This window comes from Plectropomus leopardus, chromosome 5 (genome assembly GCF_008729295.1).
Source record: "Plectropomus leopardus isolate mb chromosome 5, YSFRI_Pleo_2.0, whole genome shotgun sequence".
Taxonomy (NCBI): Eukaryota; Metazoa; Chordata; class Actinopteri; order Perciformes; family Serranidae; genus Plectropomus; species Plectropomus leopardus.
The window spans coordinates 4,436,479-4,451,313 of record NC_056467.1 but is presented as its reverse complement, the minus strand read 5'-3'; the positions used below and the strand labels follow the sequence as shown (position 1 = coordinate 4,451,313).

General features: G+C 40.3%; 1 protein-coding gene across 1 annotated transcript in view; it reads left to right on the top strand.

Moving 5' to 3' along the window:
- Positions 1-14,835, top strand: part of LOC121942943 (eukaryotic translation initiation factor 4 gamma 1-like) — a 46,555-nt gene that overhangs the window by 6,002 nt on the left and 25,718 nt on the right. The window contains 6 exon segments of the mRNA XM_042486258.1: positions 866-918; positions 1,152-1,273; positions 3,233-3,319; positions 4,241-4,273; positions 7,282-7,476; positions 8,532-8,634. Coding sequence (XP_042342192.1) covers positions 1,154-1,273; positions 3,233-3,319; positions 4,241-4,273; positions 7,282-7,476; positions 8,532-8,634 — 538 coding nt within the window. The 5' untranslated portion in view covers positions 866-918; positions 1,152-1,153.

Here is a 14,835-nt window from a genome sequence, read left to right as displayed (position 1 = left end):
TAAATCCCAGTGTATGTTATTGCAATACTCAGCATATCGTAAAATGTTTATAATAGCAATAATATTGCATCATGACTAAGTATGTGATAATATTGTCTCATGGGGCCACTGGTGAGTCTGAGCCCTGAAACATAGAGTAGGGTGATTTTAACATGCATATATGCTGCTTGCTCATTTCAGTTCTTTTTTTTTAGATAGTTTCTAATTTTACACTCTGCAAATATTTATTATAACCTCAGATAACGTCTGCCCGGTCTACAAATAATTGAAATCCATTCTGAACATTTGCTTGCTATTTTAAAGTGGATCTCTGTAGCTAGAAAGACAGAGCTGAGAAGTGTTTTGGCCTGCCTGGTGGATAGGAACCATCTTTGTCCAATACACTGTTAGAAAAAGCTGTTGGGTGAACCAGAGCCTGAGGGCCAAATTGACCGTTGTAATTTTAGCTTCAGGTGTGGGTTTTTTGACCCACATGCTTTACTTAAGCGGTAACATTGCTTTGGTGGTGTTTGCTAACAACACTCACCTGTATTAATCTAATACAAATTGACTTAACAAGATGTTTGTTATACTCTGTTTAAATATACCTCTGAAACTAAACCTTTCAGGGCAATTCAAACTGTAAGTCACCACTAATGTTTAGAATGAAGATAATTTTTCAGCCTTTAAGATGATCTTGGCTTCATGACACTGCACCGTTACATTGTTCATCAACTCATTAACTATTTGTTGTTGTATGCTTTTTTTCAATGTTGTGAGCGGAATCACGGTAACACATATGCTGTAAAATATTTTGGATGTGCTATTAGCCATTATATGCTCATTGTTGACCAGGTTTCCCTTTCTGTCTGTTTTTGTTTTTTAGGAAAAAACTTTCCTCAGTGTAACCACACTTGGGACCTTAAAAGATTCATAAATGTAAGTATTCAATTGAGCTGTGAATATTAAAAGGAAACGTCAAATTATGTTTTAATTCTCAAGTTAAATCTGAATGTAATTTCAACTCTCTGCATGTTGGAAGTGTTGTGCTCATTTAATTTTTTAAAGTTCCATCCAAGATAATTTTAACTCATTCTCTAAAAACAAAATCTTTGCACTCTGTCCTCTCTGCTACACATTGTATAAAATTGTCTCTCTTTATCCTTCATCAGATATGTACACAGGTCCACATCCGCCTCCCCATGCAGAACTCCGTGAAATGAATAAAGCACCACAGCCTATAACAGGACCCCCCTCCACCCCCCACCCCGCCCCCTCCCCTGGCCTTTCACAGGTACTTAACTTCATGTCTTGTCTTTTTTTTTTTTTTAAAAACATCTTGCTCTATACCGCTTTGTTTCTCAAAGAAAACGGGCTGTGGTGACAGCATTTGTGTGCACATAATGAAAAGCAGCTCACACAACAATGTTCTCTCTCTGGTGGAGAACGGTTGCAGCAGCTGAAAGCCATTCTTTGGTACAACTCGCAGCAATGTAGCAGACAGTCCCACAATGCAGTAGCTGTACTCCATTGTGATTAGTAAGGATGTGTATTGTAAAAATTTAAATGGTACTACAACTCTTACAGATAGTACTGAAAAACTTTTTACTCTACTGAACAACAGGGTTGCTGGTGTACAGCTGCCTCCATCAGCTGTTGTGGAAGGTAAAGAGAAGGAAAATTTAAATATTGAATACAGTTAAACTGATGTTGATTTTTTTAGGTGGCTGAAGTATGTTTTGCTGTGGCCCTGTTCACAGCAGGACATCACTTGGTGTCCCTCCTCAGTGCTTACATTTTTCTTTTATTGCCTGACCTGTTTTCTCAGAAGTAAGGAACAGTCCCTAACCCGGCTGGTGTGGTGACTAGGAGCACGCACAGAACACCTAGTCCAGTTTAAGTCAGACTAAGATGTTTACATGACAGAATAGCTCGACTTCCAGTCTCATTATCTGGGTCCGATTGTGTCAGATTTCGAGAAATGTAATTTAGTCCTATTTCAGTCAGACTAACATCGTGTACACGTACTGACTGAGAGCAGGACCTGTGTGTGTGTGTGTGTGTGTGTGTGTGTGTGTGTGTGTGTGTGTGTGAGAGACACAGAGTGGCAGAGCTGACCCCGCCCCTCGCACACACACCAGGCTGCCAGAGACACACAGCTCTCCTCTGGATTTAAGAGTGAAAACGCTTCATAGACAAATATCATAATCTTATTACAATTTAGAAGCTGAGTTGGTGAGATAAAGAGTGTAAAAGCTAATATTTAAGTAACCCTAAATAAACAAGAAAAATAATTTCTTTATCTCTCCAGCACCGATAGCAGAACCATTAGCGCCGGAGCACTCCGATCTTAAACAGTTTGGCCCTAGTGCCTGTTAAATACCGGGTTTCGGTACCCATTTCTAATGATTAGTGGTAGTGTCAGAATTAACTATGACTTCTATGTCCATTTCCAGCCTTGCCATCATGTTGTTGAATGCCAGTGTAGTTTACAGCATCGTCATTGTTGCCAGGTCCACAGCAACTTGCAGCAGATACCTGATGTTTTTCTGTAAAAAAAAAAAAAAAAAAAGTATAATCAAATTTATAAAGTTTTCCCACCTCTCACTTAAGGTACTTTGTATATTCATTGCCCCCTTGTCTGCTATCCATCAGCTTAAATATGAAAAGATGCTGGTATTGTGAAAAAGCAGAATACTCTGACTAGGAGTCAACTGATACCGTTTTTTTTCTAGGCCAATACTGATACCAATTATTAGTAGTTAGTGAGACCGATAACCGATATTCGGAACCCATATGCATTTACAATGAAAATGAAAATCTTTCTGCCAGTATTTAGAATTTAGAACATATAAATCCAAGCACAAAACTTAATTTAAATGCCTTTAAGCAAATGTTTAATCAAAACTGAAACGTTCATCATCAAATACAACTTTTCTAATAAAGTGAATTAATAAAAAAACATCTTCCTGAGGTTTTATATAGCTAAAGTTCCTCCCATGCTGACACTTCCTCTGTATTATTTAATGAATTAATATTATTGACGATCATTTAAATAAAACACTGGCAACATTCCAAATACCGGACCCTGTAATCGGCCAGGCTGATAATCTGTCAATTGTGACCACAAATATCAGCGTAAGTAGCTGTGCACTTGTTGACCACCTGTCTACTGTTTATCTCTGCCTCCCCACTCTCTTTTCCTCCTGCGTGCCACTTTTCTGCCGTTGACATCACTTCCTGTCTCTTGCAGCCCTCATTCCCCCCTGGGCAGCCCCCTTCTGTTGTGTTTGCCACCCCACCGCCTCCACAAATGAACCCAACACCACAGGCCCGACAGGTAGGCCTGCCCACTGCTCGCCGTGCCCACAGCACACCCACACTGTTGGTTCGCTCCATTTTTAGAAAAAACAAAAACCTCCTTACATCACAATTCAGAGAAAGAAGTTCTCAAGTTCGTAAAACAGTCAGCTGTACTGCACCTCTTTGATGTTTTGTATTATTCCAAACCCCCCACTTTTGACAGATGAGTGACAGACAAAGCAATCAGGATAAAAAATTGGGATAAAGTGTGTCAAGGTCTTTTCTTCACGCTGCAAATGTTCCTGTGTTTGCAAGTTTGGCATAATTGCTACTCGCTTTTGCTATCTGAAATCTTCCCAATGGAAATCATAGTGTACAGTTTTCTGAATCTTTGTGAATTTCTTACAATTCCTGCATGTCTGTATGCCTACTTCTCACCAGTTCTGCACCATTTTCTAACTGTCAGTGTCAGCCTGTCCTGCGTACTCTACCTCACAAAATCACACTGCCTAGTTCGGTTACAGTGACCGTATCTAAATGGTGTAGATTCTTTTACTCTCAAGTATTTCTGAATGATTAGAAAAGTGCAAATAGCTCAAACTGCAAGTATTGTAATGGATTGAAGCTCAATCAACTAATTGACAGAACCTTGTCTTTTAATTGAATCTGTAAAAGTTTTGCAAGCAGTCTTATTCATAGTTATTTATCATCTCCTATAGAGTCTGCTGTAATGATTAGGGTTAATTCTGTAGTTTTTACACGTAAAATAATATGGAAGTAGGTGTATTGTTGTCAGTTTAAGAAAGTGAGGACAGGCTTACTGCTGTTTTTGAAGAGTTGAATATTAGCCATACAGTGCAGTTGTAAAGGAGCACAACTTGAAGAAGCCTGTCAGTGGAGATTGAAGCATGGATCTTGTGCTCTTTAACCTCTGTCCTGTCTGCCTCTCTTCCTCTAGTTTGCCCCAGGGCCCCGGCCTATACACCAACAGGTACTAACAGCACAAGTGACTAACACAAGGGGGGTTGGGGCCTTTCCTGTCCTCTAACAGATATTAGAAGCATTAGAGAATATTGAGAGGCTCCAATATCTGCTTTTGCTACTAAAAACATACGTGTGGACATCCTAACTGAGAGCTACAATAATGTTAGGTGATCTTAGGGGTAACCATGCTTGCTTTTAGAAAGCAAGCTTACCAGAATAGTTAACCGAATGTGTGATAAGTCCCAGTCTAAGGCCTTTTCTACATGTATACAGGTATATTTGAAAACATATTTCCCCCTTCAGTTTAAAATTCTTTCCCCACAACCCTTGTTTCACAAAATATCTAAGTACGCACTAGAATAGAGGTGGGCGATATAGCCGTAAAATAATATCATTATTTTTGCAATAATGATATTCTTGACAATATGACAAAAATACTGAGAATATTATATTATTACTTTCAAGAACATAGAATTGCAACAAAAAAGTGTTGTATATCTCAACACAAATGTAGTTTGCCTTCAAATATTCAGTAAAAACTGAACAAAAATCCTCTCTCAGTTCTTTAGTTTGTAAACAACAACACAAACTCATAGTGAGCTTCAGATTCTGTATAAAATATAAATGTTACAACAAAATAAAACTGATAACAAGTGACACATTACACATTGAAACAGCTGTCAGTTACAAAAAATATTGTCTTCAAAATATAAATAATAAATATACATCAATGACTGATTTGTTTTTTCCACCTTGACCTGTATCCGCTGCTATTTCTCCTCTACTCTTCTTGCTTTAGCGTGTGTCACTCTGACCGCTGACCCTCTGCACATGCAGACCTGCATTTATTTTGACAGGCTGTTATGTTACATTCATATATCTTTTTTTGGTTGTGCTGCACGCATCAAGTAGGTTTACATTAGAACAGGCTTATGACAAAAATCCTGGATGACAGTGATTCCCTTGTGCGCAAGGCGAGAGAGGAGAGGGAGAGAGAGACTATGCGCTGCTGCTCTGAGCCGCTGACAGTTTACTCTGAGTGGTAAGTCAAAAAAAGACTCTGAAAAGTCTGCAGTTGTTTATAAATCATTCAGGATGTCCAGGCCACTGATTCCACACTACTGACGTTGCTCCTGACTAGTAGCAATTCTGCTTTCAGTCACGCTCATTTTTGCCATATCTAACAGTATGACGACATTCTGTTACAATTTGAAATAATGCTATTATTACAATATAAATTTTTTCTTATCACCTTAAAAATTATGCTGGTATTATCATGAACCATATGATATGGCACACCCCTATACTCGAACAAAAAATGACTTAAAACGCTCACCCGCGTTAGCAGTCTCCCCTTGTCACAAAGTCTGTACAGGCTGAGCTTACTTTTTTCAAAACACCTAGTGGAGATAGATTGAGATAGAGGGACTTTATTGTCCACCTCAGTGGAATCTTGTGTTTGACTATAAAGATATATAGATATAGATATAGATAGATATATAGAAAGATATAAACAGTAAAAGAGAGCACCTCTTACAAAATAGTAGTTTCCCCTAATACAATTCTGTGTTTATCACCATTGATTAGAAGTAGTCACAAGACCAAATGGTGTTAACAAAGTGAACAAACCGGTTGTTCGCCATTGTTGTGAATGTTTTTGGCGCATTACACAAAGCAAAGTTTCCCAAACACTCCTTTTTACACATCCACAGGGTTATACAGTGTAACTGGAGTTCTGAAAAAGCTGCACCTCAGTTTTAGTGAGCTAAAACTCCATCTCCGTCTGGGCGACAGGCCTAAATGTGAAGGAAAATATTCAGAAACATCTGTATACATGTAGAAAGGACCTTAGTGTCCCGCAATTAAGAAATTAATAGGGAAATACTTTATTTCATCAAATGATATGCCAAAAGTTCTGATAAACCCTAAGACTATAAAAAGATCTAAATGTCACAGAATATTAATTACTGGTAATAAATATTTACCAATATAACATACTTTTTCAGAAAAGGTATTTTCATTAAATATTTTAAGTACTGTACGTGTGGGAATGCATGTAAGTACTGCAGTGAATTACAGCTGTAGCTAAATATGTGTCCAAGAATGTCCTATGTAAAGATGTACAGGTGTTTCACCACCCTTCATAAATGTTGTAAGAAAGTGATGAATTTGATGTAAAATGATGATGAAAAGTTATTAATCTCTCAGTGATAGTTTCAGTCTGCATTTTATTCCAGAGTAACCAAACTTAGTTTATTTGGATTCAAAGCTTTGCCTATTCTCTGCATGCTGCTTGTTAATTCACGGCTTGGCTCAGAACGGACAGTTCCTGGGTGCTTTGCTCTAACTGATTGTGGTGCTCTCTCTCTCTCAATCCATCTCTTCCCACCCTCCTCTTGCTTCCATTTGATGTGTCTCTGTGTGATGTGTGTTTGCGCTGCTGAAGGGAAGCTTCAGGTCGCTACAGGTAACTCAGTTTCCTCTTTCTTCTAGTTTTTCCCTCCCCTTGTTTTTTTCTCACCATCTTGAGGAGTGCATATGTGTGTGTGTCTAATATTTGGCAGTGTTGTGCTTTGTTGGCTTGGTGTCATTTTGCTGGCTACGTCGGTTCTCTCCCAGGCCAGCAGCAGAATGTCAATGAGGAGGCTCTGAATGAACCAGCATTAGCTGCTTTATCTCTTCTGGCAGGCAGGGCCAATATGTTTCCAGTTGGAGTCAAGCCATAGATTCATGGACAAACTATGAGCCTAGCTATTAGGCCGGACTGGCTAGCTCCACTTGGTCCAGGAGATAAAATCATATACGGGCATGGGGGATGGTTTTTATGTCAGAGGTTTCAAAAAGGTAACTAATAATTTCTTCATTTGTCTCTCCCGCTCTCTTACCCCTATTTCCATCCCATTCGTCTTGGTCCTGTGGCGTCTCTCTGTCTTTCCCACCGCCAAACATATTGTCTTCATCCTCACATTTCTTTGGTCTGTCACCACATTTCTTGCTCCCCTCTCTCCTCTCTAGCCCTATTACACCAACAGGGCCAGCCTGCCTCCCAGCAGTGGGCCTCGGGGTGTCCCTCCCAGCAGTGGCCCTCGGCCTGTGACACCCACCCATGTCTACCAGCCGGGCCCTGGCTCCCAAATGATGGTGATCCCAGGACAACAACTGCCCTTCCCCAGCTCACCACAGGGACCTGCTTACTTCATACCTGGACAGGTAGGGGGCACAAACTAAGGAATGTTCAAGTAGTGATGTTGTCAAATTAGTTTTTTTATCGGAGCCATATGGTTTATGGCCTAGAGCTCTGATTCTCTGCCTAAACTCGAATGGGCCCGACCCAACCTGCCGGGTTCAGGTCGGGCCAGGCCAGGCTGCATTTTCTCACTTTTCCCTCAGGCTTCAATCAGGTTGGGTTCCTGCTGATTTAACATTATTTATTTGTTATTTTTAAATGAAAATGTTGGGAACTGTCTCACGTTTAAATATCACTTTAGCAGGAGCTTTAATGGTCTGAATCAACAGGGAAAGAGGGAGGAGAGAGAGGGAAAGTGAACAATGGAGCATGTGGAGAACCGGGGGAGAGAGCATGCATGTGAGAGAGGGATGGAAAATGGCAGTGTTCGCCTCTGCCTCCCCAGCAGTGGGAGAGATGTGCGTAACATGCAACATAGAGTGGTAATCATCATCTGGGCGCTGCATCGCCATGGGTCGCCGTGCGCACTAGACGCACCGGGGAGCGAAGCCTGCTTTACTGAACCTGTCATGCACGAGATGACAGACTAACAGAAGGAAGAGAAGAAGGAAAAGTGGTGCAAGGAAACATGCCAGCCCTTAGTTTGTAATACAGGTTGTAATGTTAAAGTATTTGTTTTATAATTTATAGAATGTAATATAATATAAGCCTATTTTTACAGGGCTCAAAACTGCTGCTGTGGGTTGGGTTTGGGTTGGGCTTGGACGGACTCTGCAGGTTCATATGGGGTCACGTCTGGCTTTTACAGGCCCCATCAGAGCTTTAATGTGGACAGCTAATAGTGCACACCCCTCCAAATTTTTCCACGTATCATATCTGTAATATAAAGATTTTGTTGTAATTTTCTTGTTTATATAAATTATATAAACTTGCACAATATTGATTAGTCCCTTCAGATTGCCTAATGCTGTTTATTGTAAAGAGAATGAAAAGTGTTGTTGTGCAGGCCCATTGCTCTCATAACTGTATCTAATAATATTGTCCTTTCTTCCGTGCTCTCTCTTCTCTGTTTCCATAGTACCGGTCAGCAACCTACGTGGCCACACCCCAGCAATACCAAGTCCCGGGAGGCACACCAGGCTTCTACCCAGGCACCAGCCCCGCTGAATATGGTACTTATGGTAAGAGGCTCTACCTGGGGCCTCACCTGAGCCACTCACACTCAGAGAGACACTTAGCAGAGTTTTTAACTGACACAGGAGCAAGGGCTGGCCCTAGAAATTTCAAACTTCCTGCTACATCCATGCTAATACGTTTTTGTTTCAAAATGCGTAATTATTTGTAGGTTTACACCAAGCATCTACACTACTCCAGTGCATTTGGACCCCTAAAACAGAGACTTTTGACAACTCTACTGACCTTGATTTTAGTTTGAAAACTCTGGGGCTGGGTTTTTGTTTAGATGGGGGAAAATTGGACACCTCAGCCGTAGAAAAGAAAACTCCACACATCAATTTTCCAGCAGGTGTACAGGAGAGGGGCAAGCAGAACACAACGTAGTGAAAAATTCCCACACACTGTCTAACTTGCAGAAACTTTTTAGAAATCGTGATGCCAACATCCATTATTGCTTCCCAGTCGGGTCTTTTCAGTCGTGTCAAGCTGAAGCTTTTTAGGTAGCTCTACATACCATTTATGTTTTCATCCTTCTGGTCTGAAGATGAATAAACCAGTAAATAAATAGAAAATGAAATGATATGCATGCACTATGTCATGCTTTTTAGCTTCGCTTTTTTTTACTATATCTCATAGGTCTGTATAGGTTTACACATTTAAAGATCCACTCCAAAACTGATAATGATATTGCAGTTACTATTTACATATATTGTTGTTCTGTTCAGCTCGTGATTTCTGTACTCCCAACATCTATAAATGCATGGCAATAATACCTGTTTTGCAAGATATCATAAACCTATTTAAAATACTAGTTGTGATAATCATGATACAGATTGCATCCAGACATTTCTAAATCAGAAACTGATGTAGCTGATTACTAAGTGACTGTCGGTGTATTGCAATTATCTGCAGAAGACGCCTTCAGTCCACAGACAGGCGTCTGCAGGTATTTATTTTCTTATAGCCTGTGTATTTGTGATGATTTGTAAAATGCAGTACAGCACTAATCCTGCAATTGGCGGTCGATCCGTGACAGTTGGGTTGAAAGTGAACGAGGGCAGGTATGTTTCATTGCAATCCCCCACTCGCTCTCCCTCCGCTCTCCCAAGTAGCCTCCGTGCAACGTCAACTTTTATGTAATACCGAGGGTTGAGGGACGTGAAGTAGGGCAAGTGGAATTACTAATGAAATGCAGCGCCAGTCTTTCTTCAACCACCTTGACAGCAATACCTAGACAAAGTACAATACCTAGACAAAATACTCCAGACAAAGACACGTCTGGCCTTCACTTTTCATCTTCTCTACGTTATTTTCTGTAATTACGCAGCTGACTTTAAAGTAGACAATCCTCTTCCCGTTTATGCTGATATTTGCATGCCCAGTATAAATGAATGGTCATGTGAAATTAATTTTCAGGTGTGGTAATATGGACAGAGATATTTTCTGAAATAGTGCTTAAATGCTTGTGGGTACAGAGATCATTTTTGGTTTAAACACCATTTTAAAACAAAAGTATTAGTGTGGATGTGGTGTTCGTCAGTTAGAGTGCCAAAAAGCACACACACCATAACACTTTAAATAACACAAGAAAAGCATTTAACAGAGTACATTATAGCAAGTTAAGAAAGGTATGCAAATATAAAAAATCTACCAAAATCATAATTAGTGGTTGCTAATGTCTTGCACATCAAGTCTATAAAGGCAAATTATTTTACCTCTCAGCTCTACCTTTCTGCAGTTGCTGTAATATTAATATTTTTCTTTTTTTGTGACACTCTCATTTGCTGTGGAGATTTTGGCTTTGTTTATCTGCTGCCCAATTTTGACCTACACCTGGCTTTTGATACGGGGCCTTCCTGTTTATTTTGGATTTCTCCTTACGGCAGTGTTTACATAAGAGCACCTTTCTTCCTTTAATAAATCAGACTTATTATGTTGCTCTTCACTGTGGCTATTTTTATCTCAAGTCAACCCAAGAAGTCTCATTAGTGTTTCCGACACTTTTTGTTTCCTAGGACATGTTAATATGAAAAAGGAAGTAATAGACCAGGTGATTGAACTTATTCTGCCTGAATCTGCTTGTAATCATGCTGTGTGTCAATCAAAACTGTGTGTGTGTGTGTGTGTGTGTGTATGTGATTTAAAGAAGGTTAAGTAGCAGGATGTGTATGTGGTTTTTTAATGTAAATTGTATGTTAATGTAAATTCAGAACCAAAAAGCCTCAAAATTTCTTCGACGTTTTGGATGTGTATTGAAATTCAGCAACCACACTGTGAGAAATCAGCAGAGATGACTTTACTGAGGGGTGTGGCTGCGTGCTGGAAAGTATTAAAAGATGCTGACTGTCATAGATAAAGCATTCATGTGAAATGGGTAGAATATCTTCTGAAAGGCATCTGAATTCAGCACAAGAAAACTGATGTTGATCCATTAAAAGATTCATCTTTAATAGCTGCAACACCCAGGTTTTTTACAAATTATGTCACTTTTGTTTTTCACTGTACATTTAGACAACTCAGAACTTAAGATAGATTAAAGCGTGTCAGCATAAATAACATCTGCATTGAGCATTACAGATTGTCAGTTTGCAACTGTATGAGAGTATGTTTCTATAAAACGCTCAAAATAACGTGGCTGCCATAGGTTATGTACATAAACATTTAGTTTGTTTTTTGTTTTTATTCATATCAAACATTCTCTGTTACCATAATGTCTCACATCTCCCATATAACACAGCATAACCACAGATGTTTGTCCCATGTGCTGTCACACCCTCTAGAGGTGGCTGAGTGTCATTACATGAGAGGAAGTGAGGATGCCCTGAAAACAAACTTGCTGACCCCCCCACGGGCAGGCATCTGAGCTATGTGTTGTCTTTGTTAAAACTGTAGCTCATCAGCAATAGAATGCGCTGGCCTGAATACAGGACTGTAAAAACACAATTCTACCTATTAGGCTTTCCATGTCATGCTATTTGCACATCAGTGTATGTGCACAGTACTTGAACAATACCTCTGCACACTCTGCACCTACGTATGCATGTTTCCAAAAAAATTTAAACCTGTTTTTTTATTTGCAACTTGCTTAATCCAATGCTCCCTGTCAGTGAAGAAAAGATAATGTAGAAACCATAATATCAAACTCACTGTGAATTAGCCAAGATTAATCCTAGATCAGTTTTGCAAAGATTTTCAAGTACAAGCTATTCTCTTTAAGGGAGTTTTAATATGTGTATCAGTCACAGTGTAACAGCGCATTCAGATTTTAGGTTTTACCCTGATACATTTTGAAGCAGTTTTAGTGGGTGCAATACATTATAGCATATTTAGATGATATACAAGAGAAATACTTCTAGTGTAACTTGAAGGATTCAGTTTGTTTTTTTTTGTACAACGTGAAGAGCTTGCATGATTCTTGCAATTTTTAAGTTTTATCCACATGGTTGAATACACTCAAAGGATGCTATGGATAAAAGTGTCAGCTAAATAAATGTGCAGTAATGTGATGTAATAAGGGGTGTTGGTCTATAAAATCTTAACCAAAACTTGAGACTAACTTATAATTGATTTGAAATTTGATTCCACGCCCCCAATATTTCTGCTGAGTTCTGAATCCAGTCCTCTGAGAGTCCTTTATACTGGCCTAAACAATCAGAAATAAATAAATTATGGATGTAAATGACAAGTGTCATCACAATACGATATTATATTGATTCTTTGGACAACAATACGAGGTTTTCTGATATCACAAAATCTGTCACAATTTGGTTATAGTGTATTTCACTTCAGGGGACTGCAATCAATATGAGAAAATATCACTTATTATCCATATTGTCTTTTTTTTGGGCTGCTTGCCACTGCCTGGTGCCTGGCTGATGGCACTGTTTGAATATTTAGGAAGGAAGTACGCTTGGACAGAAATGTTGATACAGACATGCCTTGGGTATTTCAAAATAAAGGCATGCTGCTTTCATCCATTCATTCTTAAACTGATGGCTTTCATACAAGGCACCACCTGCTCATCAGTCAAATATTAACACACAATCACATCGATAGTAACTTGGTGCTTCAGTATCTCGCCCAAGGATACTTTGACATGCCGATGGGATTAGCTGGGGATCGAACCACTGATAGTGGACCACCCACTCTTTGTTACAAACATAACCTAGCCTAAACCCTATCCATCTTTTTCAGTATTTTATTTGTGGACACCTCTGGTTCTGCACTTCTGACAAAAATTAGAAAGGCTTCTCGTTAGCATTAAATGTTAATTTCATAAAAATGAACAGTTTCTGAAATACTCTGTTGCTTTGTCTTATAGTAGCACATCAACGATATGCAATTAATCTCTTATGTCTGTCATGTTTATTGGTGTGACTCTGCCAGGTTTGGTGTTTATTTAGTGGATTTATATTTGTTGTCCAGAAAAGTTACCCTCTTCACAATACTGTGCCATCGCAGTATGAGAGAGCTGTGTTGCTATTTATGCCTGATATCTGTTTGACTGTATACGACATTATGTCCCATGTGTTTGTATTGGAGTGTCACATCTGTCATTCTGCCTATCACATGGCCTGTCACTACATGAGGTTGGCACATGACCTTAAATAACTGGTCATGTGACAGTGAGAAACAGCTCTCAAACTCTTATGGGCTCAACCACTATATTTGCTTTGAAAGTGCAGAGGTGTTGTGGGCTGTTTCGGGTTTCCACGGAGCCACAGAGATGAGGAGATGATAGAGATGTCTTGTATATGTGGATATGGTCGGGCTTTTTTGGCTTTAGGACCTACACTGCCCACCCTAAACTTGTACTAATGGCATAGTAACAACCCCAGAATATCATTCGAGCCCCCCACCTCTAAGTGGTGCAGTCTGTCTGACCATTGAGTCCTTTTCTAGCAGTCAGGTAAACACACGCACACATACACTGTGCTGACGGAGTGTGGTGACTATTTTTAAGACTCCCACCCCCCAGTGATTTGCTTAACTCATTCCACATACATGTACATACTCACAGCCCGCCCCCTTTGTAGTAGGTTGTGGAGCCAGCGTGGATCAGATGAGGGTGGAGAGAGATAGGGGAGTCTTCAGGCAAATCATAGCCACAACTGAATAGTTTAGCTCGCCTGCCTTTACACTGCAGAGGGGGGTAAAAGGGAGGGAGGGATGGTGGAAAAAAAAGTGAAAGGGAGGGAGGAATCAGGAAGGTCAGAAGGAGGAGCGAAGCGGAGACACGCTGGAAGAGGGAGGGCTGAGCATTAAAAGAAGTCATTCTGAGAGGGCACCTGTAGAGAGGACGGGAAAAAGTTAGAGAGGGGGTTTGAAGAGAAACCCCCTCTCCTTTTTCTGCCCAGTCTTACATTCAGCAGACATTCAGCATGGGAAATCGTGGGTCTCAAGAGCAGCAGGACTCAGAGGGTAGGTGTCTTGTAGACAGTGCGTCTCTTTGCAGCCCCCCTCTCCCATTGCTCTGTTGCTCTATCATATCTCAAGCCTCTTACTTACAGTATTGGGACACTGTCCAAGAAAAGTCTCATTCTGGCTGGTTTCGAGCATGCTCCTATTCTCCCTCTCTGTGTCCTTCTCGCTCTCTCTGTCCGTCTTCCCTCCCTTTCCCTCTCTCTTCCCCCAGCCGGTGTGGGGTTTTGACTATATTTAGGCTGCGCTGCTCCTGGTCAACAATGCAGACTCAGTAATGTGAGTTAGACTGAAATGCATGCAGAGGGGGAGAGAGGCAGAGCAGGAGTGAGCTACCGTCAGACTGCAGGAGAGGCCTCTGCCATCTGAGGACTTTTTTTTTTTACCCCAGTCCTTTGAAAGTGGGCTACAACTGGTTCTGAAGTGTAGCTGAGAGCAGTTACAAGGCCAGGTAATATCACTGAGTGGGTGGATGTCTTGTTGACATTATTGACCGGGTAGGCTAATAGAGATTATTTGAATGTGTGGAAACTTTGGTCTTTTTCTTAGTCATGTTGGCAGCTGCTTTTTTGGCAAGTTTGTGAACATGGGAATTATCCACTGCCTTAAGAAATAAGGGATATGAATGCAGGGCTGAGCAGAGAGAGAAGCTGCTGTGTCATGGTCAGAGGGCCTACCTGTGGCGCCGTCCAGGTGCCATGTCTGCTTCTGTTAACTGCTGATTTAAAAAAAGACATGGAAAGACATGTTGAGATGACATAGAAGTCAGTGGAAAGAGACAGATC